We start from the raw sequence: 25,501 nt of genomic DNA, 5'->3' as shown, positions 1-25,501 counted from the left end.
CACGGTATGCACTCATTGATAAGTGGCTATTAGCCCAAATGCTTGAATTACCCTAGATCCCTAGAACAAACGAAACTCAAGATGGATGATCAAAATGTGAATGCTTCACTCCTTCTTTAAATGAGGAAAAAGAATACCCTTGTCAGGGAAGGGAGAGGCAAAGATTAAAACAGAGACTGAAGGAACACCCATTCAGAGCATGCCCCACATGTGGCCCATACATATACAGCCACCCAATTAGACAAGATGGATGAAGCAAAGACGTGCAGACTGACAGGAGCCGGATGTAGATCTCTCCTGAGAGACACAGCCAGAATACAGCAAATACAGAGGCGAATGCCAGCAGCAAACCACTGAACTGAGAATAGGACCCCCGTTGAAGGAATCAGAGAAAGAACTGGAAGAGCTTGAAGGGGCTCGAGACCCCATATGTACAACAATGCCAAGCAACCAGAGCTTCCAGGGACTAAGCCACTACCTAAAGACTATACATGGACTGACCCTGGACTCTGACCTCATAGGAAGCAATGAATATCCTAGTAAGAGCACCAGTGGAAGGGGAAGCCCTGGGTCCTGCTAAGACTGAACCCCCAGTGAACTAGACTGTGGGGGGGAGGGCGGCAATGGGGGGAGGGTTGGGAGGGGAACACCCATTAGGAAGGGGAGGGGGGGAGGGGGATGTTTGCCCGGAAACCGGCAAGGGGAATAACACTCGAAATGTATATAAGAAATACTCAAGTTAATAAAAAAAAAAAGGAAAAAAAAAAAGAAATCATATAGATAGCTGCGCTGATCCTTCATAATGCTGGGGAATAAATCTAAGCTCTGAGTCTAAACTTGTTTTCATTTTACCTAGAGCAAAGTTGGTAATTTTTAAATAAACCTATTTATTTTAATAAACCCATTTTGCACAATAAAAAAAAAACAATGAGTTCATGAAATTCACAGGCAAATGGATGGAACTAGAAAATATCATCCTCAGTGAGGTAACCCAATCCCCCCCAAGAAAACCACACATGATGTGCACTCACTGATAGCCCAAAAGTTCCAATTTTCCAAGATACAATCCAGAGACCACATGAAGCTCAAGAAGAAGGATGACCTGTGTGGATGCTTCAGTCCTTCTTAAAAGGGGAAACAAAAATATTCTTAGGAGAAGATATGGGACAAAGTTTGGAGCAGAGACTGAAGGAATGGGCATTCAGAGCCTGCCCCACCTGGGGATCCAACTCAAATATATACAGCCACCAAAACTAGATGATATTGATGAAGCCAAGAAGTACATGCTGACAGGCGCCTGATAGAGCTGTCTCCTGAGAGGCTTAGTCAGAGCATGACAAATACAGAGGCAAATGCTAGCAGCAAACCATTGAACTGAGAAAAGGTCCCAGTCAGAGGAATTAGAGAAAGGATTCAAGGAGCTGAAGATGTTTGCAACCCCATAAGAACAACAATACTAACCAACCAGAGCTCCCAGGGACTAAACCACTACACAAAGACTACATATGAGCAGAACCATGGCTCTAGCTGCATATGTAGCAGAGGAGGTCTTGTTGTGCACCAATGGGAGGAAAAGGCCTTGGTCCTACCAAGGCTGGACCCACCCCTCCCCCCCCCCAGTGCAGGGGAATGTCAGGGCAGTGAGGCAGGAGCGGGGGTGGTTGGGGAGGGGGAACACCTTCATAGAAGAAGGAGGAGAGGGATGGGATAGGGGGCTTATGGATGAGAAACTGTAAAAGGGAATATCATTTGAAATGTAAATAAAAAAATCCAAAAAAAGAGAAGTATTCAACTCCTATAATAAAGCTTTTTTAAGTATCTGTTTCTCCATAAAAACTTTTCTGGCTTCTAGTCAAAATCAATCTTTCTTGTAAATCTGTAGAATACTCTATATCTTTTATGGTATTTAAAAAATTTCTTTTCCTTTTTGTGATTTCTCTCAAAATTGAATTTTTATTATTGATAACACACTTCTAAAGGCAGAAATTACATCTTATTTTTCCCATTTCTTATAATTGGCATTCACATGTGGCCTGTTCCTTATTTTTTTTCCTAATGAACCAATATGTGTGACTCATGGTCCGAATGTTCTCTTTTAGTAGCTAATGTAAGGGGTCTTATGTGAACAGAGAATTACATTTTATTTTCCTTTACAGTGTGATGTTCAATTTCAGTAATGCAGACATATATATGGAAAGTGATAGTGAATGCCTGGCATAATGGCATTTTTTGCTGTGATCAACAACAAATGGGTACCACTGAACCTGTGTGTGTGTAGATGTCTGCATGTGTGCATGTGTGCATGTATGTGTGTGAAGAAATGGAACCGTGAGAGAACTTGTAAAGGAATAACGAGAGATGGTCTCTCATCTCCAGAACGTGAGACAGAGAACACCGAAAAGCCGAACATTACACATGAGCCTTCTTGTATAGCTAGGTTCATTTTGCTGCCATTGTTCTCCAAATAGCCTTCCTCCAAATAGCCTTCCTTAAGTCACTTAATGTTCTTCCTTATAAGCTTTTCTCAGAATCACACACGTGAGTTTTTGTTGGCGGTGGTCTGCTTTGGCTCTTAGAGACAGAACTTAGGCCCTCAACCTTGCTAGGCACGTGCTTTACCATTGAACTGCAGCCCCCGTTCCCACTATCCACATGTGAATGTTTTCGAGGTAGCTTTTTGTTAGTTATAGAAACTAATGTTTGTTTTAAATGAAGAATAGTAGCTCAGGACCCTGGGGAAACTATCGGTTTTTGACGCAGCAAGAAGTCAGCATTCATATGTCATGAATATTCAACAGAAAGGAAGCAGATGGAGCTTACCTGCTTTAGCAAAACCAGTTCCATCAAAGTAAGTCCCCTTCTCTGCATTGGCAAAGCATGTCCCGACGTGAAAACTGGAGGTAGGCTGGTCCAGATCAACAGGGGCTTGTTCCATGTAAAGATTCCTAACACAGCCATCTAGGCTGTAGGTTACCTGAGCAGTCAGGTCAGAAGGAACAGGTGTCAGGTTTAGCAATGTTGGGCCTCTATGTGTAGTACAACCACCCGTGGTGTACACTGCACACAGGCATTAACTAGTTGTCCTAGAACACGCCTCAAAGCTTCCTGGTATTGGACCTCTGTAGCTCATACTTCACAGCTCAGCTGATAGTAACCCAACATCAAGGTTGTCTGCCAGGATGCATCTAGCTGGGACCATAATGACCTGATGTTCTGAGGACCTACTCACAGTATGTGCCCATTGACTTGACAGAGCTGTGAGCCCCATGTAAGCAGGGTAACTTTTGACTTGTCTGTTATATTCCCGATTCCATATTTCTACGAATAAGTTGTTAACTTTACTATCCATGCATTCAGTTGTGATCTATATTTCAGTTTCTACTAAAAAAGAAGACAATTAAGTTTGGATCACTGTCTTTGGAACAAAAATCTAACAAAAGCAATGGTCCCTCCTCTAAGAAAATACATGTACAAAATGTGAACGTTTGTATAAAACATTTTAGAGATGATGGAATTTAGAACCAACTTAACTCAATGCTCTGATGCACTGTAATTCATTTGCTTTAGAAATTCAAGTTGATCATTTTTGTTGCCATCACTCCAGACTCTTATTTTTGATAGGTAAGTAGTAACCCATAATTATGAAAAGGGTGATTTATATAATCCATACAAACACAGATACAGGGAAAGAGAGATCTCCAATGACACTTGCTAATCAAGTGGGGAAGTGTAATCGCTTGCATTACGAATGCTTATTAGATTTTCCCCAAAAACTGCTTACACAAGTATCTGCACATAGCTTCCTGGAACCTGCCCCCAGTTGGTTCTGATTGGTTAAAAAAAAAAAAAAAGATGCTAACAGCCAATAGAGGGGGAGGACAAACAGAGATGGGTTTTGAGAATTTCTGGGGCTTGGGACAGGGAGAGAGGAAGAATAAGATCCACCATGCTAGGAGAGGTAGAGGAAAGGAGAGATGCCTATGCCTGAGAAGAGTGGAGGGCAGAGAGACATAGTCACCATGTGAAGGAGCCAGCCAGGAGAGGACAGCCCAGAGGGCTGCCCAACTGGCCCAGGAAAGCCAAGATAGAACATAGAATTTAGTAAGCAATAAGTAGGGATTATTGGCAGGAGGTGGATTAACCACACGGAGGTTAGAAAATGGCCCAGCTATTGCATTAAGGCCTATCACAATATAATGGTTGTATGTGTATTTCTCACAGACACAGACACAGACACACACACACACACACACACACACACACACACACACACACACACGTATTCATGCACAAGTCACTAACTCTACCAAATAATCAACAAGGAATTAGACACTCACTGGACCAATTCTGCGTGTGGTATAGTTGATCGGCAAGCCACCAACATACAGAATCCCCACAACATCCAGGATGTCAGCTTTCTTGGGACTGATGGTTTGGTTGGAGGCGTCATCTACAGAAAGAATTCCCTCCTGCTTCACTCTCGTAATCTTAATCTACAAAACAAGGAGGCATCATCGATGCTAATCCTGAACAAAGCCACAAGACAAGGAACTTTTCTGGTAGTTCCAAGAGAGATTGATATCATTTAGGTGCTCAGTCCATAATACGAGTGAAGGTAAATATGTTTTACAGAGCATATCAAATTCTGACTTTGAATGCAATTTCTTTTCTGAGTAAGTTTCAGATAAAATTTCCAGCATAGCTCAGTGGATATATGCCTCAGAGGTAGCTGTGCCATGATGAATTTTACAGACTGATAGCTCTGACTTGAGCTAAGAGAGCTGCCAAATTCATGCCTTGATTATTATAATCCTGATTATTGAAACAAGGTCTTATTACATAGCCTAGGTTGGCTCGGAACTCAAGATCCTACTGCCCTGCTTCTCTAGCACTGGTATGATATCAGTATATATCATTGAGCTAGGTTTCCAGCTCTATGTTTAGTCCTGTATTAATTTACTGGGCTCCTAATACATCTTCACGTAAGCGTAGTAGCCCTCCTTGTGTAACATCAGAGGTGGGGAGATCAGGGCAGGGGAGGGGCACTGCTAGTCTTGTAGCAGCTGACTGGTTTGAAGTCAGGGAGAAAGATAAAAACCTAAGATCAGTGAACGCATGACAGGAGTGTAGGAGAGAGGGAAGAAATGCAAGGCCTGGGGAGTCTGCATTTAGTCAGGGGATGATGTAGACCTTTAAATGCTGGAGCATAAGAGTGCTGGAAAAACAAGATATAAGAGGATTAGAACAATATAGCACCACATTTGAAACACATTTATTTATATTTAGAAAGTGGTTTTTTTTTAACATTTACAAATGAAATCTGTCCCTACTATTAAGGCTAATTACCTTACATAAATTGCCTTTCCTAACCTCAACTTGGTGGTCTGTCAGTACCTCTATTTTTCTTCCCTCAAGTGTTGTATTTACTTGTCTATTAGCTGGAGAACAGAAGAAACTGACAAAGGTTCTCTGACCAGAAGCTTCATCTGCTACGTTTTTTCCCCAAGCTAAAAAGATCTCATGTCTTATTTCCAGGGTTACAAACTGATTGGCTTGAGGTTTATATCGTAATTCTATTTTCTTCCATTCTTTGGCTCTCTCTCCAACATGACAAGCCAAAGCAGGTTAATATATCAAATCCAACATCTAATAATATTGCACTCTGAAAATTAAACATTTTATTGGTCTACCTAGGGAAACTTTACTTAATAGGCTATCGCAGGTGCAGAGACAAATTTCAAGAGTTTATTTTAATCAGGCCACATATTATCTACCTGCAGTCATGCCAGAGAGGAGTAAGTTGGCAAATGAGCCTTCTGTGCCCACAATAGCACTAGTTTCTGGGTGGAAGGCCAACGTTTAAAGTTGTTGCCAATAGCTTTCGGTGGAAATGGTGCCTGGGGGCCACTATCCTTAGTCTTGCAGAGACTTTCAGTCTCCTGACTTTCAGATCAGTGTGTGCTTGGGTGAGGGATAAGTCTTAGGACCCATCGCAATGTATCCGGCGTATATTTTGGCCACGTATCGTTTTCTTAGTAGAGAGGAGTGCACAGCCTTGGAACAAACTTTGTTTCTCTACGCTGAATACAGAAGCCTCATGGGGAAAGCGCTCTGTGGTCTTCTCATTCCTGATTAAACAGATGGAACCATCTGCAGTGGCCTGAGTCTGGTTTGTTGATTGTTGCTTGGGAACCACAGTTCCATTACCAAAAGCAGGACTGTTGTAGCACACTGAGCCCATAAGTGATGAATCAGAGAGCTACTCACATCTAGACACGTTCTCAAACTGTGGCCTTGTACACACCACTCGCCTTTTGTCCCGTCTCTGCCTTTGTTCTGTTACTCTAGAGTTAGGGTCTGCACGAACACAACAGCTCTGGCAGGGGACGGTCCATGGTTACTTCTAGAACCCTTCTTAGAAGACCACCCGCGTCCTGGGGACTGTTACCTTGTGCCACTGGCCATCGTTGATTCGGGTGGGGATCATGGTGCTTGTGTCCCCGCTCCCCAGATCATAACTGAAGTAGGGGAAGCCATTCCTCAGCTGAACAGTAGCAAAATCTGCATGATTGATCCGAGCCATGTAAAAGAGTAAGCCTGATTCAGCCTCAGTTCGCACTTCCAGCTCAATGGTGAGGCTGCCAAATGCAAATGTGGGAGAAAAAACAGATCAGAGCGTCCTTAGGCTAAGACGCAGTGGTTTTCCGCAAGGATATGCATGAAGGATAGAAAACCGGAAGCAGAGGGACTGTCTAGGGCTATGAGGCTCTTACGTTTGTGTTCAAGGCAGACCGAGTTCTATTTTTTTATTTTCCTCAGTGAATTAAAAAACAGATCTCTAACGCTAGGAATCTGACACGTAATTGATTAAATGTGAATATTCAGTGTTCCGATGATCAGTTCTTGTGCCCCGTTGCAGAATGATACATACCGGTTTTTAACTTTGGTGTCATCAAAAGCGAGAGCAATGTGGCTGTTTCTGGAAAGCCCGAACTGCTTGCTCCCCGACAGAAAAGCTGGTTCTGATTCTGCAACACACGGGCCCTGAGAAGTACCAAGGACAGGAGATGAGATCATGGCCATCTGTACACGTTGGGCAACGTTGCTGTCAGGAGTGTATCTTCTGTATTCTCTTCCTGACTTTGAACAATGCAGGATTCTCTAACACTAAAACCTACCTCTTATTCATCTCTGTAATCCGCAGGACAATAGGTGCTTATGAAGTGCTCTGTGAATTCGAACTAGTTTTTCTTAGCAATGCCTTGGAACTGCTACAGGGATGTGTTTAAAGGGGTATGGATACATTTATATTCTGCTTATTCTCTAAGGAAAACACTGCTTATATTCCTGGGGAAATAGCAATTTCTTTTCCACATTTACTTCACTGATGGGGAGTTTTATTCTTAGAAGATAGACCAGGGAGAATTATGGGCTAGCTTTGGATTATAAGAGTAGAAAAATGTGTTCCTCCTCACCTCCTCATTTCCATTTTCCATCATAGTATTTTTCCTCAGAAATTATCAGTCCACTAGAAGGTTGCTGGAAATTCAGAATTTCAAGATGGTGTATCTTGAAACCTGCAAGTCAGCCCATTCAGGGCCTTAGCTGGTTGCTAGGCAACCAGCACATGTGGGTTTTTTTTCTTTTCTTTTCTCTTTTTTTTTTTTTTTTAAATGCAACCTACTGTACACCATTTCCCCTGCTGCTGTTCAAAGATCAGCTTCCTAGGGTCCTTGAGCGGGACAGCTAGGTACACAGATGTGCAGTCACTTGCTCTAATGCTATGCTGTCACCGCCTGGAAATTCATAATAACGTTTGATGAAGGGGGCCCTGCGTTTTCCCTTTGCACACGGCCTCACCAATCACACAACTGATCCTGGAGACTTGGACTATACACTGCAGGGCTCAGGAAATAAGGTTCCTCAAATGACAAAGCTGCACGCCGTCTCCTCGCTCTCTGTCTTCTCAGGCTATCTTTATATACAGGTGGCTGAGGAAGTTGTTTAGAACCTGGGGTGTGTGAGAATTCACAACAATAACCTGCACCCTTGCACGAACGTATCGGCTTTTCAGATCCGAGTTTAATAGCTCAGAGAGGGAGGCAGCCCCAGCCACTGCTGACTAAGCAGGTCCTCCCAAATGGCCTAGGGCAACGTTTTGATGAGGCGTGTTCTTCTCCAACAGACTACCTCAGACATGACTCATCTGCACTCGGGACATCTTTATTCGAGGAAAAGCCTCATTCTCTTTTTTCCTGAGCTTGGTCAAAGGCGCCCTACATTATGCCACAGCAGGTAAAAGGGCTTAAAAGTGTTTCGGGAAAGCTATGAAATTGGTCTTTATGGAGGTAGTTCCTTTTTTTTTTGCCTCCCAGGAGATGGTCAGTTACAAAAAGAAGACTGGCTGAAATTCATACATCTATGTAAAAGCCCAGTGGGCAGGGCAGGATAATCTATTCACAACACACAGCAATGCCTTTGCTAGTACAAGGCCAACAAAGAAAGCCCGAATGGAAAGCTTTCTGTATGTGGCTTAATGTCCTGGCCCTCGAAGGCTATTAATAGAACAAGAATCATTTTCAGCACATACTGTAGCATGTAGCCTTCTATAGAATTCTCTGAGAGAATTCTGTGTTGTGAGTTCTTGGGGAAGAATTTCACCAAAACATCTCTAAACCTTTACCTCCAGAAATAGACGTTGGGAACATCAATGGATGCCATGGGCAGGCTGAAGAAATGTACCAGTGAGGGATGCTGCTGTTAACTGCTGCCGCAGCCACTTAGCCATTCACCAAATAATATGCTAATATGTCATATTCTCAGATGGCTGTCTTTGAATGTCAGGTGATAGCCACACTCTATGACTTCGCCTGTCGGTTAACTGGAGAGGTATTGAACAGGTCCACAGCCGAGCAGCAGTCCCCTACACCTTGAACATATTAGATTTTCTAGTCGGGCATTTCAGAAACATTTCCAGTTGGAAGAGAGAGAGGATTTAGTCTAGATCCTTTGATTCCTATGCCAATACATATGACACAATCACGTAGAAAGAGGGGCACGCTGTAAGGGATAAGTGTCACTTCTGGGCCCAAGGACACTCTTTTCCTATGTTTTGGAAACAATAATCTCTGGGAAAAAATGCTAAAACAACAACAGCAATAATAGTAATTTTTTTTAAAGAAAAAACAGCCTCAAGACGCCCATTAATCTCAACGTGGTACACTTCTGCCATCTGGTGGTGATGCTTCATAATACAGGTAGTATGTGTGTGTGTGATGGGGGAGGATAAAAGGCAGGAAGGATGATTTATTTCTGCTTTTCAGGTGACAATTCTCAGGCACACAGGGATGCTGGGGAGGGACTACTGGAGTAGTGTATTTGTCACTAAAGTAGCTTGAAAGGAAGCCATGTTCCCTAGAGCCACCGTCACAAGGAGAGGGGTCAGTTGTCCCAGCAAACCTTTCCACTCTGTTAAACGTTCAGGCCAGAATAAAGCAGTGGTCGGTTCTAATTCCAGTGCGGTGCCGACACTTGGAAATAGGTGATTGAATTCAAGGACATGTATGCTTCCTTGGTAAGTGGACTTTGAGTTTAGATAGCTGGAGATCAGGGATTCCCACTGCATTTATCAAAATGAGTGGCAAGTGATGAGTCATGCTAAAAATTGTGTAATTTTCTTCCTTCATGAGTCAATGATCCCGCTAATAAGTGTGGGCTACGGTCCCATCTGATGCTTGCCTTCGGTGATCTTTGTGGGTGAATACTGACTAGGTGCTGTTTTCAGTGCTGGCTTCGATGTTCTGATGTATACAATGCCCGCTGCTGTGTTTGCCGAGACACTGAATCATGATACCTCTTTCTCTGTGACCTCTTTAGTAGGAACTGACCATTTGCAGGCATAAGCTGTAAGATGGGTCCAACTTGGGGTGTGGTGAATCCATTTTCCCTTTAAATACATGTCATCGCCCACGTCACTTATCCTATGGCTTCAACTGTAGCTAGCTTTTAACGCGCTGGCACTCACGTTGCTACAGGAGCCACTCTCTCTTGCTCTCCCGTTGTCCTTCTCAGCTCGGTTTTCGTCCGTTTCCTGAGAACCTTATCAGAACTCTTCATTTCTACCAGAATTTGGAAGTGCCACATTCAACTTTCCAGCAAGATTCACATAAAAGAAATGCAGCCAACTTGTATGGCAAACCCCGTGGGCTATGCTTGTCAAAGAGGCTCGGAATCAATGCCGCAGCCATTTTTCCTATTTGAACACATCGATGCATTTCTGTATTGATAAGCCCAGATGCTTATCAGCTCCATCCCCATAATTCTAGATAAGTAACATACACCAACATCTACAAACATAATAAGCAGGATGTCTTTCTCACCAGATAGTAATGGGTTAAATACTCAGGGAGATAGCATGAGGGACCTTAGACTCCAGTGCTGTGAGATAAAGTAACGTGTGGGAAGTATGGTTGGATCTAGGATGGCAGACCATAGGATTGACGTATCCATTTCACAGGGCAGAGATTTTCCCAGGATGCTTTTCAATTAGCCTGAAGCATAGTGAATGTTTTCTTTTCACTACAAGCTGCTGGCAATGTTAGGGGTGAAGAGTGTGAGGAAGGACAAGTGGGCAAGAAGGGAGATGACTCCTCGGTCAGGAAATACAGGGCTTGTAGGGAGAAGTTTCCGAGATTAACCTGTGAGGATTTTAAAACTTTCAACTTGAAATGTTGAGAAAAAAGATCTAAGAAGCATTTCATGCCTGAGTTTGAGATTGCTTACAAAGAGAATACATTTCGGTATCTGGGGGCTTCCAGCACATGTGTTCACCCTCAAAGTGTGAAAGGTTCCATCACCTAGTTCTCACAGAAGGAGATAGCATGGTGGGTGTTACCACAGGCTAGACAGTGTTCTAGCTGTTTTACGGAAGTATGTAATTCCTCACCTAATGATCATCAAAGCTAGCTGTCCTTACTGCCGATGGATTACTTCATGTGCGGGATGTCACCTGCAACTGGCAGGTGGTCTCTTCTCTCTCTCTCTGTTCCTTTCTAGTTAGCCATGAAGGTATCAGTCTTACATTTATTGCACGCTCAGTTAATATATTTTATAAAATAAAATACCAAGTTAACATTTTGTCTTAACTTTTAGTCACTTCTAAAAGGAAGGCTCTTTTTTTTCCCCCAAAGGAGAAAACATAAATCAAATTAAAATGGATAATATATGTCATATGAAACAGGAGCTGAACTTCTAAAATTCTGCTTGGTGTAGTAACACACGCCTTTAACTCCAACACTTGAGAGGCAGAGGTAGGTGGATCTCCTGTGAGTTTCAGACCAGCTTGGTCTACACAATAAGACTCTGTCTTAAACAACTTAACAAAGTTGAAAAGTTCTAAAATTATAATTCTGACCTTACGGTCCTCAACGAGTTCAATGGGCAGGAAGAGAAATTTCAGGTGTGACTTGGGTCTCTCTTATCCAAGACTGTTCTGTAATTTCTCTCATGGGGTCACTTATGAGTTAAAATTTCTGTGCTGGAGAGATAGATTAGAAGTTTAGACCACTGTCTTTGCAGAGGACCCTGTGTTCAATTCCTAGCATCTACATGATGACTCAACTGTCTTCACCTCCAGTTCTGAAGGATCTAGTACTTTCTTCTGAACCATATGTGGTGCACACACATACATACATGCAAAGAAATATTTATAGACATTAAACCATAAGTAGAAAGGATCTGGGATGTCTAAGATCTTTTCTGCCCACGATGTGGTTCTTCCTGATCAATAAGTTAAGCTGCTCCTCAAGCCTTTAGCATCAGTCTTGTCTACTAAGAGTAATGCCGTGTTTTTGAAACCATTAAATCATTTTGCTAAGAGGAAATGAAAGCCGGAATTAGAATAAGAGGTTCCAAGAAAACTCATTTGTAAACGTCTCCATTTTCTTTTCTTTTCTTTTTTTTTTAAACTGTGCTCTTCCGAAACTAGAGTGATGTGTTTGAGGGTCCCTTAAAAGTTTAGAATGTACAGGAATATTCTAGACTGGGATAAGCTTCTCCTAAGAGAGAAGCACAAGAGGATGCCAGCTAGGGTCTGGCACTGTCAGATGAGATAACAAGTGGGACGCGCTGTCTAACTTGGAATGGCTCACGGCGTTATTAAGCAGGAATTGGGTTGTTCATTTCATATGGAAAGATGAGTTGCTTTATGGAGGCCACATGGTCTTCTCTATCCTACCCCAAACAAACCAACACACAGAGATGAAGAACTGCTGATGAGAAGGTCCAAGAGGTTTGCTTGACCAAGCATGATTGTTAATTAGAGGCCAACTAGTTGATGCATTTGTTGGAAACACACATGTGGCAGATCTCAGCAGTACCCCAGGGAGAAATCACCCCACTTGATCACGGCCTTCTGGTTTTGTTTTTTTTTTTTTTTTTTTTTTTTTAAATATTTATTTAATGTATGTGAGGATACTGTAGCTGTCTTCAGACACACCAGAAGAGGGCATCAGATCCCATTACAGATGGCTGTGAGCCATCATGTGGTTGCTGGGAATTGAACTTAGGACCTCTGGAAGAGCAGTCAATGGTCTTAACCACTGAGCCATCCCTCCAGCCCCGGCCTTCTGGTTGTTAATTGGTGACCCTACGCATTTCTATTCTTAAAGACTGGAATAAAAATGTTTCTAAAAATATACATAAGCAAAGCTAAATATCATAAAAGTAATCATTTTCAAAGTTTCACATAACCACACCCTTTGATATGCATATTATCATAAGACTACTGATTACAATATAATCATTACTGTACTTTCATGATAAAAATTTTAGTGCAGGAAGATTCATTTATCAGAGGCTTAAATGCTGATTTGGTAAATACTCAGTTTTTCTGCATAATTATTTGGCTTGTCGTGTAATAAGTATCTTGAGTGACAAGGAACCAGTTAAGGAATAAGCTAAGGGATGCTGTATTCAAATGTTCTCAAAGTCTTTAAAAGCACACATGCTTCAACCATTGTGAGCCGTGGATCAGAGCTGCCATTGATACATTTGCTCCTGAATGCAGTGAGGTGGGCCCTCTCTAATGTTAATGGTGAAGCTATAAGCTGCAGTAACTTCTGGAAAAAGCAATTCTGACACAGGGGAGACCCTTATCTCGCCTGTCTCTTGGCTTTGTGGTTTCCTACTGGAAATCTAATAAAATAATGAGCTGCGATGGAGGACTTTTAATTCTCAGATGCTCTTTGATCCTTATACCTTCTAATAGTGAAAACTAGAAATCCACTCAGTAGTCCTCACTGGTCTATCTGAGAATAATGACTTATGAGGGCTAGCCTTGAGACTCTGACGTACCGGATTAAAATCACCATCCTGACACGTGTTTGAGTGAACTCGTGAGTTAACCTCAGATCGCAAATTCTCGCCCAACCTGCTGAAAGTGGGATACCCATTCCTACTTCACAGAGCTGTGGTAGAACCTTAGCTAGACGTGGGCATGCGGTAGGTAAGCCTTGAAAAAGCAATGGCCAATCATCAGTGTCCCTTTAGTTTATTTCAGGCATTTAGAAACTGTCTTCTGAAATTCCTATGAAGTCTGACAACTGAGCTGTCCATATCCATACTTTCCAAGTTAGGTACCCGGGGCCTTGCTTCATAAAGTAGCTTTCTTTCCCACATTCATTAGGCTGGTAGGTAGGAGAACTGGGATTAGGACACATGCTGGCTGACTGGACCTGAGGGTTTCACCAAGGATATCCTATTTCTTGTACTGTGGTGTGTTTTATGTATGTGTAATGAAAAAAGCATGTTAGACACAGCCATACGTTTAAGTGGTATAGACAGTTGTGATTATGGATTACCATGTTTAAAACTAAAGGCCCCAGATTATATGAGGTGTATGTGTAAAATTCAAAGGGACCAAAGGTTGACATAATTATCTCTGGGAAATGGTGTTATAAATGGCTTTGAATCTAAATTTTGAAAATCTCTGTCCTCTTCAACTCTTCAATGGGAAATCATTTCTAGGTTACGAACATCAAAATACAAGGGATAGATATGAAAATAAAAGCAATCCAAAGAAGATATGAGGAGGGATTTTTTGTTTGTTTGTTTGTTCATTTTGTTTTGTTTTTATAGACAGGTTCCTGGTCCTCCAGTGCTAGTGGCAGAATCTTACTAGATATCTTGAACAACTTCCCTTCTGAAAATGGTTCAATCTAGAAGGTTCTAAGAAGTGTCTATGTGAACACTTACATGTACCATGGTGGGGGCCGGGAAAGGGAAGGCAGGGGTAGGCACTGGCTGAGGCTGGACAGTAACTTCAGCTGGAACGGCATCGTCTTCTTCTTCCCGGGGCTTTTGATAGGCACAGCGGCCAATATCAGCATTTTTGAAAGCTATAGGCTGTGCAAAGTCCATGGGGCTAATGAAACACAATCAAAATGAAAGTTTTTCTTATTTTTCATTGTTTTCTTCCTTCACATTTAAATCAGTCCCCAACCCTGCCTTGAAATGGCCAGGGTAGAAATCCAGGTGTAAATTAAAGGTCTTTATAATCTCTTTCCTATTATGGTTTTAGATAATGTGGATGCCACAGGGCCCTTCATATTAAATTATAAAGCAAACGGCAGCAGAAATATGAGTCACTTACATGGAGTTAATAACAAGGTTCCACACACAGCCTTGAAAAGCTGGGATATTTCTGAGTGGGGAGGGCTGGAATTCAGGAGGAGCACCCCCAACAAAGAGCTTTTTCACTTCGATGGGCTGCTCCTCTGTCAGGTTTTGCATATGTCTTCTGTTTTCATCAACTTGAACAGTGAAGACTCTGATAAAACATTTAAAGACAACAGATACGCAGTACCATTAGAAATGTCTTTCCTGTCCCACACACTCTCTGCTCCCAGGAATTTATCTTTCTATTATGTTGTCATTATTACTATTGTTGAGAACAAGTCTAGATACATAACATGGCTTTGAACCCATGATTTTCTAGCCCATCAACAGCTAGAATTTTATAACCATGTCTGTCCTATGGCATTCTGACCTCCCAGAGTTTCTTAGCTAGCCCAGATTGGATGACTAGGACCTGGACACCAAGCAACTGACACACACATTTGTTTCCTAGGACTTTGTGCCTTGCTCATTAACTTGGATTGATAGTTCATTGAAACTCAGAAATTGCACAACTGTGTCACGTGTCTCCAATGCAGGTGGTAACACAGGTTTGCAGCCCAACACACAATCTGCAAGAAGAAAGGCTGCAGGGCTGTGGAACAATGTCTAATCGGATAAGGATCTGTAAGCTTGGCACAGCATAGGTTGCATTTTGTTTGGCTTTCTGTGTCTTGGTTTGTGCTAGCTATTATCTTCTTGCTAGGGGACAAACTATCCTCCTGAGAGCTTAGATTGGAGGAATTCAACAGCAAACACTTACAGTACATTTTATAAAGAATGTAGCTGCTGGCTTTTGAATAGAAAAGGCAGGCCAGAACACCGAGCTAATTGTTCCTTGCAGTGATTTTCCTCAGTGGCTGTTTCATTAATTTCCTCTAATTTGCTTATGAGCAATTACTCACACACTACTAATTGAGAACTGCATACTATGTATTCACAACAATCCTTTGATCCAAAGGCAAAGAACCAAGAAATGGTGTTCTAATGATGAAAATGACCAAAGGCATGTTTTGTTTTTTTTTTTGTTTGTTTGGTTTTTTTTTCTTTTTTCTTTTTTCTTTTTCCTTTCTTTGTATGGGCAGGTTTTGAGCTTGGTCCAAACAGTGACTACAGTTCTGTTCGCCATCATGGACAGACTGTAAATGGATTACCGAGAATTTAGTCTTAATCTGAAGATGAGACCTAAGTGAATATTAATTGATTTTTGTTAACAATGGGGGGTGGGAAAGAGAGAGAGGGAGAGGGAAAGGAAGAGGGAGGAAGAGAGGGAGAGGGAGGGGGAGAAAGAGAGGGGGAGGGAGAGGGCAAACAAGGTGATCAAGCTGGAAATAATAAATTAAGACATGTTAGGACTTAGAACTGAACAGTGGATCCATTTTGGTCTAATTCCAACATAAGAAAATAGAACAAAATAAACTTAGTCATGGCTTGAAATGGCATAGTTAAGCAGTTATAGAGGCACAGTAAAGACTTTGTTTTAAAACTAGGGAGAATTTTTTGTTTGTTTGTTTTTTAAGAAAAGACTGGAAGAATATGTTGGCAAAAACTGGAGGTGCAACTTCATTGCCTGGACTATCGGTGGTTTGTAAGACTGAGACAGCCATTCGCTTCCAGGCGTGAGGGACTTACTGAGAAGCATCGTTCCCCAACTTCCTCTCATGTTAAAGCAGTATTTTTCTAACATGCAGAACAGAGCTCCTGAGGATTTAGCTGCAGATTCAATCCGCTACTAAGGAATGTTAACTTTCTCATCTTAATCAGAGTATTAAGGAATCGGGCCCAGTCTTTTTATGAGGTAGATTCCCCAACAGTTCTGTTCAATCTCGGCAGCACAACAACAGGCCTTACCAAGCTGTAAGGCAGGAGGAATGTGAGCTTCTAAGAAGCCAGATTGGAATTCAGTATTACTGTGGCGTCTTCCTAGCAGCGTGACCTTGGGCAAGTTATTTAATCATGCTTAGTTTTATTTTATTCATTTATAAAATGGAGATTGAAAATGCTTACTTCAAACAGTGGAATACATTAATTAAGAGTTTGCCCCGAGGCCGTGGAACATAATAGGGGCATTGCTAGAAGACTACAGTTGAGTTTTCCTCACATTTCACATTCAAGAAGCATTAAATATAAATAACTTATTCAGTTCCTTTTTAGATAAGGATGTTAACAATGTATCCATTCTGGCATGATAATCTGTTTTAGCTGTGTTATTTTTAGAGATTCATTGTATCTGTAATTATGCGTGTGTGTGTGTGTGTGTGTGTGTGTGTGTGTGTGTGTGTGTGTGTGTGTATTCCTCCCTGTGTAGGTAAATGTGAGTGTGAGGCCTCTGGAATGGAAAAAAATGGCATTGGGACACCCTGGAGCTGGGATGTAGTTTCTGGGAACCAAACTTGTTCATCCCCAAGAGTAGTATGTACTCTTAACCACATCTCTCCAGCCCCTCATTTATAACTTTTAACTGACAGGCTACTTTATGTTAAATGCTATAATAAATTCTCATCTCCCTATTAGTGTTGTGAAAACAACTAACTATTTTATAATTTCAGTGATTTGATTCTCACAGTTTCATGGGTACTTTATTTCTTATACTTCATTCCTTATTTATCTGCAAATGGGTCCAATGATTCTCAAGTATTAGGCAATTGTGTATGTGGAGGAAGGCATTAAAAGCAGTATTTGTAATTTACATGGAAAAATAAAATGATTTTTTTTTTTATTGACGTATACTGAATGCTAAGGGAGGCAATGTTTGGATTGCTACATCTGAATCATGACTTCTGGAAGTCCTAACTTCTGAAAATCTACTGTCTTATTCTTTAGCTTAATTCTGCAACTGTGTACTGAATGCTTTTTACAGAGAAAGGACAGACTCAGCCCAGGCCTTTCTTTATCCAAGTCACCCAACTGGCTATTTCAGCCCTCAGGATTTAAAGTTTTTGTCCAATTAGAACTGGTGTCCATGGGGTAGACTCCAGGGGAGATAAAAATCAAGGCAGTCAGAAAAAGCAAGGATTGCTGGGTATCAGGAAATTAGATAAGAAAATGACTGAGCTTCTTTTCCCTACAGGAAGAGGTAGAAAGGAGGTGATGCCGTAGGGGCTAAAAGGAAGCAAAAGAGGAGAGAAGGTCAGCCTAGAGAAGTTTGTCTTATGATTTGATACAAATACAAATAATTTAAGGATGCTTCTACAGTTACCACATTATTCTGGAATTTAGGGGAAAAGAAAGATTGACCTTTAGCATATGAAAAGCATTGGGAGAAAGCAAGTGTTTTCAAATTAGTAACAGGATATCATACTCAATACCTAGGAATATAAATCTTTAAAGTCCCCAGTGGGTAAGAACGAATAGCAGGCCAAGCACAGATGAAGCATTTAGGCTGGTTATAATTTGTTTTAAACCTGGCCCTTGTTTCTACTATGCAACTCGAGGCAAATTATGTAATGTTTTCTCATTTGGGATGAAAGGACATTAATACACTTCTCACACACAATTTAGAATAGTTAAACCACAATTCTGGCCTAGAATGTGGCACAGTGGATCCTTCGAACTGCTGTAGGAAGTGGTACAGCTTTTCTGAATGTAGTTTGTATTTACTGTTTATAGTGTTGTTAGTGACATTTGCTTATCCAGCTTCAAGTGTTTGCTTCTAGAATAGACAACGACTGTGCTTCGACCTTGGGGTGCCAAGGAGGACACAGTAGCAAACAGGTTCCTCTTTTGGGCACAGAGATTAGATAACCACACAGTCGTATGTCTAACACATCATCTCGTAATTAACAATGAATGGCAAACCTGTTTGTTTATATGACCAATTAACCGAGTGACCAGTTTTCAGAGGCGTATTGTATACAAAGTTTAATCAAATGAAGGTTGGATTGATGGCCAACAGCTGTGAGGCTGGCATAATAAAATGCCCTTCTTGAAGAAACACCTGTTTAAAGGACACCTTAATACAACATGGTGATGTGGTTCGGTTTGGAATTTCTAAATTCTTTCTCTTGAAAATAACACACTCTTGGTGAATTTGGGTCACCTATGTTTCTATAAACTGCACTTGTTTGTTGAAATAATTTGAGATCTAAGGACTCGTAAAATGTCCTTCTCACAAACAGAAGAATTAACATTTGGCAAGTAGCCTAAAATCTAGATGAGAAGACAAGTAAACTTGTATTCTAAAGCACTGAGCCAGAGTTAAGCGAGAAACTCTAGTTGCCCCCATCCCCACCAGACACCCTGGCTATGACACCTTGCTATTCAACCAGTAAAAGTTCTGAGTTGGTTGAATATTGGTCACTTACTGCTCAATCATAGTTTAAAACCTATCAGTCTAGATACAGCACAAATGCTTAGTATTAATTCACCCTACAAGGGAATGCTCTGTATCATAACAACAAAGTAAAGTAAAGAAGGCTTTATTACTTATGTAGAAAACAACGTGTCCTTGATACTTACCTAAACTCATACCTATATAACAGGTGCACTGGACCATCACTCTCATCTACACCCTTGCTGCCCTCCCAGGTATGCTCTGTGCTTTGACCTTTTATCACATTAGACTTCCAGTACTTTTTCTCTGCATTTGGCTTAATAAGTGGGTCCTGGTCTGGAGGTCTGAGGCCTCAAGTTCCTAGGCTTCTGTTTTTCCTGTCATTGTCCTTCTGAACTAGTTATCTCTCTGAGCTATTCTGCAATACTCTGACGAAGAGCACAGATGATGTTCCCAATAGAGTAAGCACAAAGCACTGTGCAGAAATGAGGGACCAGTTTATATGCTTAAAGAAGATTCCCTCGATCAGGGACCAGGACAAGTATCCTAGCAGATTTGGAGAGAAGTGGCCACCAGAAATGATCACAGATGGCCACCCTTCTTTTCTGCTTTGATCCATTTCTTCCAAAAAGCCACTACAGGGCCCTGCATACTTTAGGGAACAGATAAGGAGGAAGCAGACCCCTAAGAGGCTCAGTAGATCTTACACTACTGTTTTGCTCTGCTTTGTTGATGGCAAGTTTCTAAGCAAATGTCATAACTGGCTTGGAACCTGAACGAAGTAACGGACAGCAGTCAAAGGCTGCTGGCTGGCTTTGAGCTGTCCTGGTTACCTGGTTACCTTATTAGAGGAGAGACTGCAGGTGAAGTGCAGGAGGGATTTTCCTTTACAGCTTGAGAAGACGCATCATCAGTGAGTGAGGTGCAAAGTGGTAAGAAAAAACCATGCGGAAGGGAAACATGAATAGCAGAACTCCCCAGATGCCTGAGGTTCCCAAACACAAAATGCAAGGAGGAAGACACCAGTGAATGGTCATAACTTGGTGTGTGTGGTCTGTCCACACAGGGTGGCTTAGGCAGAGAGCTCTGTTGGCAAAAGGGGTTTACACTAGCTATAGTAGCAATCACTCTGTTTCTAATTACCCTCTGGTTCTTTCTACGTGGACAGAATGTTCTCTCCCATCATGAAACAAATTTGGCTCGGGTTTGATGACAATTTTCCTCATCGTTCGTGTCCCCGAGGAGAGATGCACTTCCAGACGGCCCTTGTTGAGGAATATGGCATAATAAGCCTGCAGCAAAACACAAAAGGGACTGAAGTTTAAACAGAAGTCGTGTCTGTCATTACACGTATGACTTAGCTGTGGGGAGGATATTCTGTCATCTGCTCTAACATTCTGTCTTTCTCACTTTGCACAGGTCCCCTCACGGAACCTGTACCTAACCTGGCATCCCTCAAGGCCCCAGCAAAAATCCCGTTTCTGTCTCCCATAGTTCTGGGTTATATGCTCTCTTACTGCCACATTCATGTATATCCTAGGGATTTGAACTCAGGTCTTCTGCAGAGGTCCTTAGCCATTAATCTACCCCCTAGCCTCTCAATATTTACTTAAACAGAGTTGATGAGATTGCAGGAATGTCTTTTTTCAATCCATTACCATTTTCCTTGTTGAGTATAAGGGGGTATTTGGATATATTAATATCAGTTCTCTGACAAGTTTCTAATGTCTGCTTACCCATGCCCTCTAACTTACAGGAAACACAGGGTGTCAACGAAGTTTTTCTCCATTGCAATCACAAGTGGGCAGCTAGGTTCCTGAAATTTGGTTGGACTCAATTGCCTGGCACTTAATTGCTCACACATTAATTTGTCTCCAAGCTGGTGAAATAGATCACTGCCACAGACACGTAACTTGTCTCCCACAGTCAGAAAGAAGGAAGACAATTTCCCTTCCACAAGCATCCCTGCTTTCTTCTTGTCACTGTTACCATAGCAACCAGTATGGTTTTAATATCGGATTATGAACTCCGGGGAGCTTGGGTGCAGTCCTTGTACACCGTGCTGCTGTTATATGTTCTCCTCTCCTAGGTAGTACTGAGGCACGTGCTGTACAGTGACCACTCCGTCCTCCATGAGTGAGTAAGATGTACTCCGTCAGCATTACCACCTTTTCAATAATTCACAAGATTATCTATGCAGGTATGTGCCCAGTACACAATGTGCTCAAGGTTACCCCACATCAACCCACAAGCTACCTACTTCAAAAACTATTTTAGCTGATTGTTTGATATCACAAGCATATGTAAGGTGACACAATCACAAATAACATTCTGGGTATGTCAACTGATAGCTTTCACAGATTAAAATACATTCGTTTAGGCAGCACTGATTCATAACACACTTGGACAAGTTAAACGTTGTTTTCTTTTCAAGATAACAACTATTCCATGATTTTGAAAAGCTAGACATTTATTATCTTTAAATGTTTGGGGCATTAAAATTTTATCTTTGCTGGACTTTGTGATTCAGTACTACTTATCTTTTTGTTAATTGTTTTAACAGAAACATATTCTATTTTAAGAACTTACCTGAAATTTGGTTACTTAAACCATTTATTCATTGCTAAGATATTTGGAGCTGATAGGAATTTAATGGTAGTGACGAAAGGGACAAATGTCCTATAGTGAAAATTGAAAAATGTTTGGTTTGGCCCTTAATCTCAATATAATCCAAGTATCAGTTGCAAAAGTGAGAAAAGGTTTTTAGTTTTCACGATTAGAAGATGACGGACTTGGTAGGACTCCTTTCAATATCTATTCAATGATGATTACTCTTAGTGAGAAGTTAAATATTACTTGTCTTTCTCTATGTGTCAAGAAAAAATTAAGACTTAAAAAATTTAAATTATATATATTTCTTCTTAATTCTCCGCAAGAGCTCAAGCCATCTTTCCAGCCCCTTGAAAATGTTTCATCCTGATAGCGTGGTCCACATGATACATTTATGTAAATCTGTGGTATTTTGCCATGCAATTTAAGAACCTAACATTATATATTCCATGAACTTCTTCATGACCCCCTCTTTCGACCCCCCCATCTCAGAGGTACCACTAACATAGGATTTATTATGCCAGGATTTTCATAATTATTTTTGAGGATTCACATATGTATCTGTAAATAATATGCTCAAATGTTTCTTCTGACATACACCTAGACAAGTGAAGTTATTGTGTCACTGTTGCCATTTAGTTCTCATTCATCCAGTTCATCCCTCTTGTCTTGTTACTTTGAGGATCATCCCTTGCTACTACTGCTTTCTACACCATTAAGTCAAAATACCAAGTTTACTGCTCTTTTCTCCAGCTGATGAACCTTTGGGTACCTTTTTCTTTTGTGTTGTAAATAAGAACTGTTCTTTGGGGGACACTTTTGTACCTGTCTCATTGCATAGCCATGTCAGTGTTTGGGTCTGTGTACCAGCACTGGCTTGTAGAGTACACATACAGAAGGGATCCAACCCAGTCACCAGAGCAACTGTATCAGTTTTCTCTGTTCCCAGCAGTAAGAGATGTCTTTGACAAAGCCTTGCCAGCACTTGGCATCATTGTACTTCATAATGTGTTTCATTTCAGTGGATATAGAATCTAGTCTGTGTTAAAAGTGCATTCCTCTATTAGCTCGATGTTGAAAGTTTTAAAAATAATTTGGCACCTTTCTCTTCTATGAAATGTCTGGTCAGATCTGTTCATTACTGTTTCAGTTGCATCTTGGTGTTTGCAAGTTTTTCTTTTTTCATATTGTGATTACTAGGCGGTTTGGACATTGTATACACAATATCTTTGCTTTTTGATGAATAGAGAATTTTAATATGTGGCTGTACTTATACTCTTGTTTACTAGATCTCTTCTAAGAGATTGGAAAGATCAAAACTATCTACCTACCTATCATTCATCTAGTGTATCTACAGCTATCTCTCTCTCTCTCTCTCTCTCTCTCTCTCTCTCTCTCTCTCTCTAATGTTATAGATGGAGGGAGAGACAAGATTTTTCTCTCTGTGTAGCTCTGGATGTTCTGAAACTCACGATGTATACCAGGCTAGCTCTAAACTCAGAGAGATATGCCTGCTTTTGCCTCCTGACTGTTGGAATCAAAGGAGTATGCCACCATGCTCTGCTATTTTCTTCTAAACTTTTAAAACTTACATTTACTTCCATATTTACATTTTTAATTTTTCGGGAACTTAATTTTCAGTTTGATACAAAGGAGAAATTGCTTCATCATTTCCTGTATAGAATGATCTGGGATGCTACCTTGTGGAGAGCTTTTGGGGCTGCTTCTAGAAATTTGGCAAGCACTTGTCACTGGGCTCAAGGAAGTAGGCTCAGGCAAGAGTATTTTCATTAGAGCTAATACAAAGTTCAAGGTAAACTCAGCCTAGGAATGTGTGGCATTCCTTTTATCTTGGTAAGCCTCTAGAAACAGTAACCAAGGAGCTTTGTTTATTGCCTGATTTGATCCCTTTGTTTATTACCTTGTTTAATTATTTTATCTTTGATCTAAGAACTGACACTATTCTCTGCAAGTACCTTGAATGGTATAAAAGCTGATTAGGAAAAAAAATCAACCCTCTACAGCCTCAACACTGGCTGGAGTCATGTTATACTTTTTCTTTTCAATCCCTCACTGCCTGTTGACTGACTGAGATGGCTTGGTTAGGTAAGTGAAGGACGCAGTGGGAATAGAAAGTGTGTGCAAAGGCAGCAAAAGCAAATGGAAATAAACAAGATTTGGGCCACAGTGAGTACACCCTGGAAGAATGGTGAAGGTAATGGTAGAATGCCATACATAATTATACTTAACGCTAAAATCTAGAGGAACAACATTTATTCTTGGTTCCCCGAGGAAGGTACAATAAGTTTGCAGACATGGGTAAAAGTAGGAGAAAGGGTAAAAGGGTACAACACATGGTCCTGAAAAAAATCTCCATAGATACTTTTAGCCTTTGGACCTTAGTTAGAGTTACTTTTGATCCTAGACATGAAAATATAAAATTAGGTAAGAAATTGGAAGACTAAGATAGTGAAAGCAAGAGGAAAGACAGAGTTGTTCCATCTGCACCTCCTATTGAGGTTTTGGACAAGACAGGAAAGAATGATTGGCTTCCTGTTCTGGGGGAGGACTTTGACCTGGAGGAAGAAACTGCTAAAGATCATAACAAGAATTGGCCTCCTTTCCGGGACTCTCTCAAGGGTTTTTTGTTTGTTTTCTTTTTCTTTTCTTTTTTTCTTTTTGCAAAGGAACATGCATAGAAAACATAGAAAATGTAAAATGCAAAATCTCCTAACCCAAAACATCCAGGAAATCCAGAACACAATGAGACGATCAAACCTAAAGAAAATAGGTATAGAAGAGGACAAGGATTCCCAACTTAAAGGGCCAGTAAATATCTTCAACAAAATTATAGAAGAAAACTTCCCTAACTTAAAGAAAGAGATGCCCATAAACATACAAGAAGCCTATAGAACTCCATATAGATTGGACCAGAAAAGAAATTCTTCCAGACATAATAATCAAAACACCAAATGCACAAAACAAAGAAAGAATATTAAAAGCAATAAGGGAAAAGGGTTAAGTAACATATAAAGGCAGACCTATAAGAATTACAGCAGACTTCTCACCAGAGACTATGAAGACCTGAAGATCCTGAGCAGATGTCATACAGACACTAAGCCAGCCCAGGCAACTATACCTAGCAAAACTCTCAATTACAGTAGATCGGGAAACTAAAATATTCCATGAAAAAAACAAATTTACACAATATCTTTCTACAAATCCAGCCCTACAAAGGATAATAGGTGGAAAATTCTAACACAAAGAGGGAAACTATACCCTAGAAAAAGCAAGAAAGTAATGTTCTTTCAACTAACCCCAAAAGAAGACAGTCACACAAACATAATTCTACCTCAAACAACAATCATTGGTCCCTAATATGGCTCAACATCAATGGACTCAATTTCCCCCAAAGAACATAGTGTAACAGATTAGATAGGTAAATAGGACCCAATATTTTGCTGCATACAGGAAATGTACGTCAGTGTGACAAAGACAGATACTTCCTCAGTGGAAAAGGCTGAGAAAAAAATTTCTAAGCAAATGGTCCCAAGAAACAAGCTGGAGTACCAATTTTAATATCAAAGAAAATCAACTTCCAACCAAAAGTTATCCAAAAAGATAAAGAAGGACACTTCGTACTCATCAAAGGAAAATCCACAGAGCTGAACTCACTATTATGAATATCAATGCACCAAATGCAGGGGCACCCACATTCATAAAAGAAACTTTACTAAAACTCAATGTACACATAACACCTCACACATATTGGGTGAGCTCAGGACCCCACTCTCATCAAGGGACAGATCATGGAAACAGAAATTAAAGAGAGACACAGTGAAACTAACCGAAGTTATGAACCAAATGGATTTAACAGATATTTATAGAACATTTCATCCTAAAACAAAAGAATATGCCTTCTTCTCAGCAACTCATGATATCTTC

At 40.9% G+C, this 25,501-nt stretch overlaps 1 protein-coding gene across 7 annotated transcripts in view; it reads right to left on the bottom strand.

Annotated features, from left to right (window-relative positions):
* Lama2 (laminin subunit alpha 2) overlaps window positions 1–25,501 on the bottom strand; it is a 647,938-nt gene that overhangs the window by 12,160 nt on the left and 610,277 nt on the right. For all 7 annotated transcript variants that reach the window (XR_015627317.1, XR_015627326.1, NM_001427039.1 and 4 more), the window contains 7 exons: window positions 20,090–20,238; window positions 14,651–14,827; window positions 14,254–14,422; window positions 6,932–7,044; window positions 6,449–6,638; window positions 4,338–4,493; window positions 2,821–2,974 (listed from right to left, as the gene is read on the bottom strand). Coding sequence is in view for 5 of the 7 variants with exons in the window: in NM_001427039.1 (NP_001413968.1) it covers window positions 2,821–2,974; window positions 4,338–4,493; window positions 6,449–6,638; window positions 6,932–7,044; window positions 14,254–14,422; window positions 14,651–14,827; window positions 20,090–20,238 (1,108 nt within the window). In the remaining 2 variants the exon portion in view is untranslated. The remainder of the gene's footprint in view (window positions 1–2,820; window positions 2,975–4,337; window positions 4,494–6,448; window positions 6,639–6,931; window positions 7,045–14,253; window positions 14,423–14,650; window positions 14,828–20,089; window positions 20,239–25,501) is intronic.

This window comes from Rattus norvegicus, chromosome 1 (assembly GCF_021556685.1).
Source record: "Rattus norvegicus strain SHRSP/BbbUtx chromosome 1, alternate assembly SHRSP_T2T, whole genome shotgun sequence".
Lineage (NCBI taxonomy): Eukaryota > Metazoa > Chordata > Mammalia > Rodentia > Muridae > Rattus > Rattus norvegicus.
This window is presented reverse-complemented; position numbering and strand designations above follow the sequence as displayed.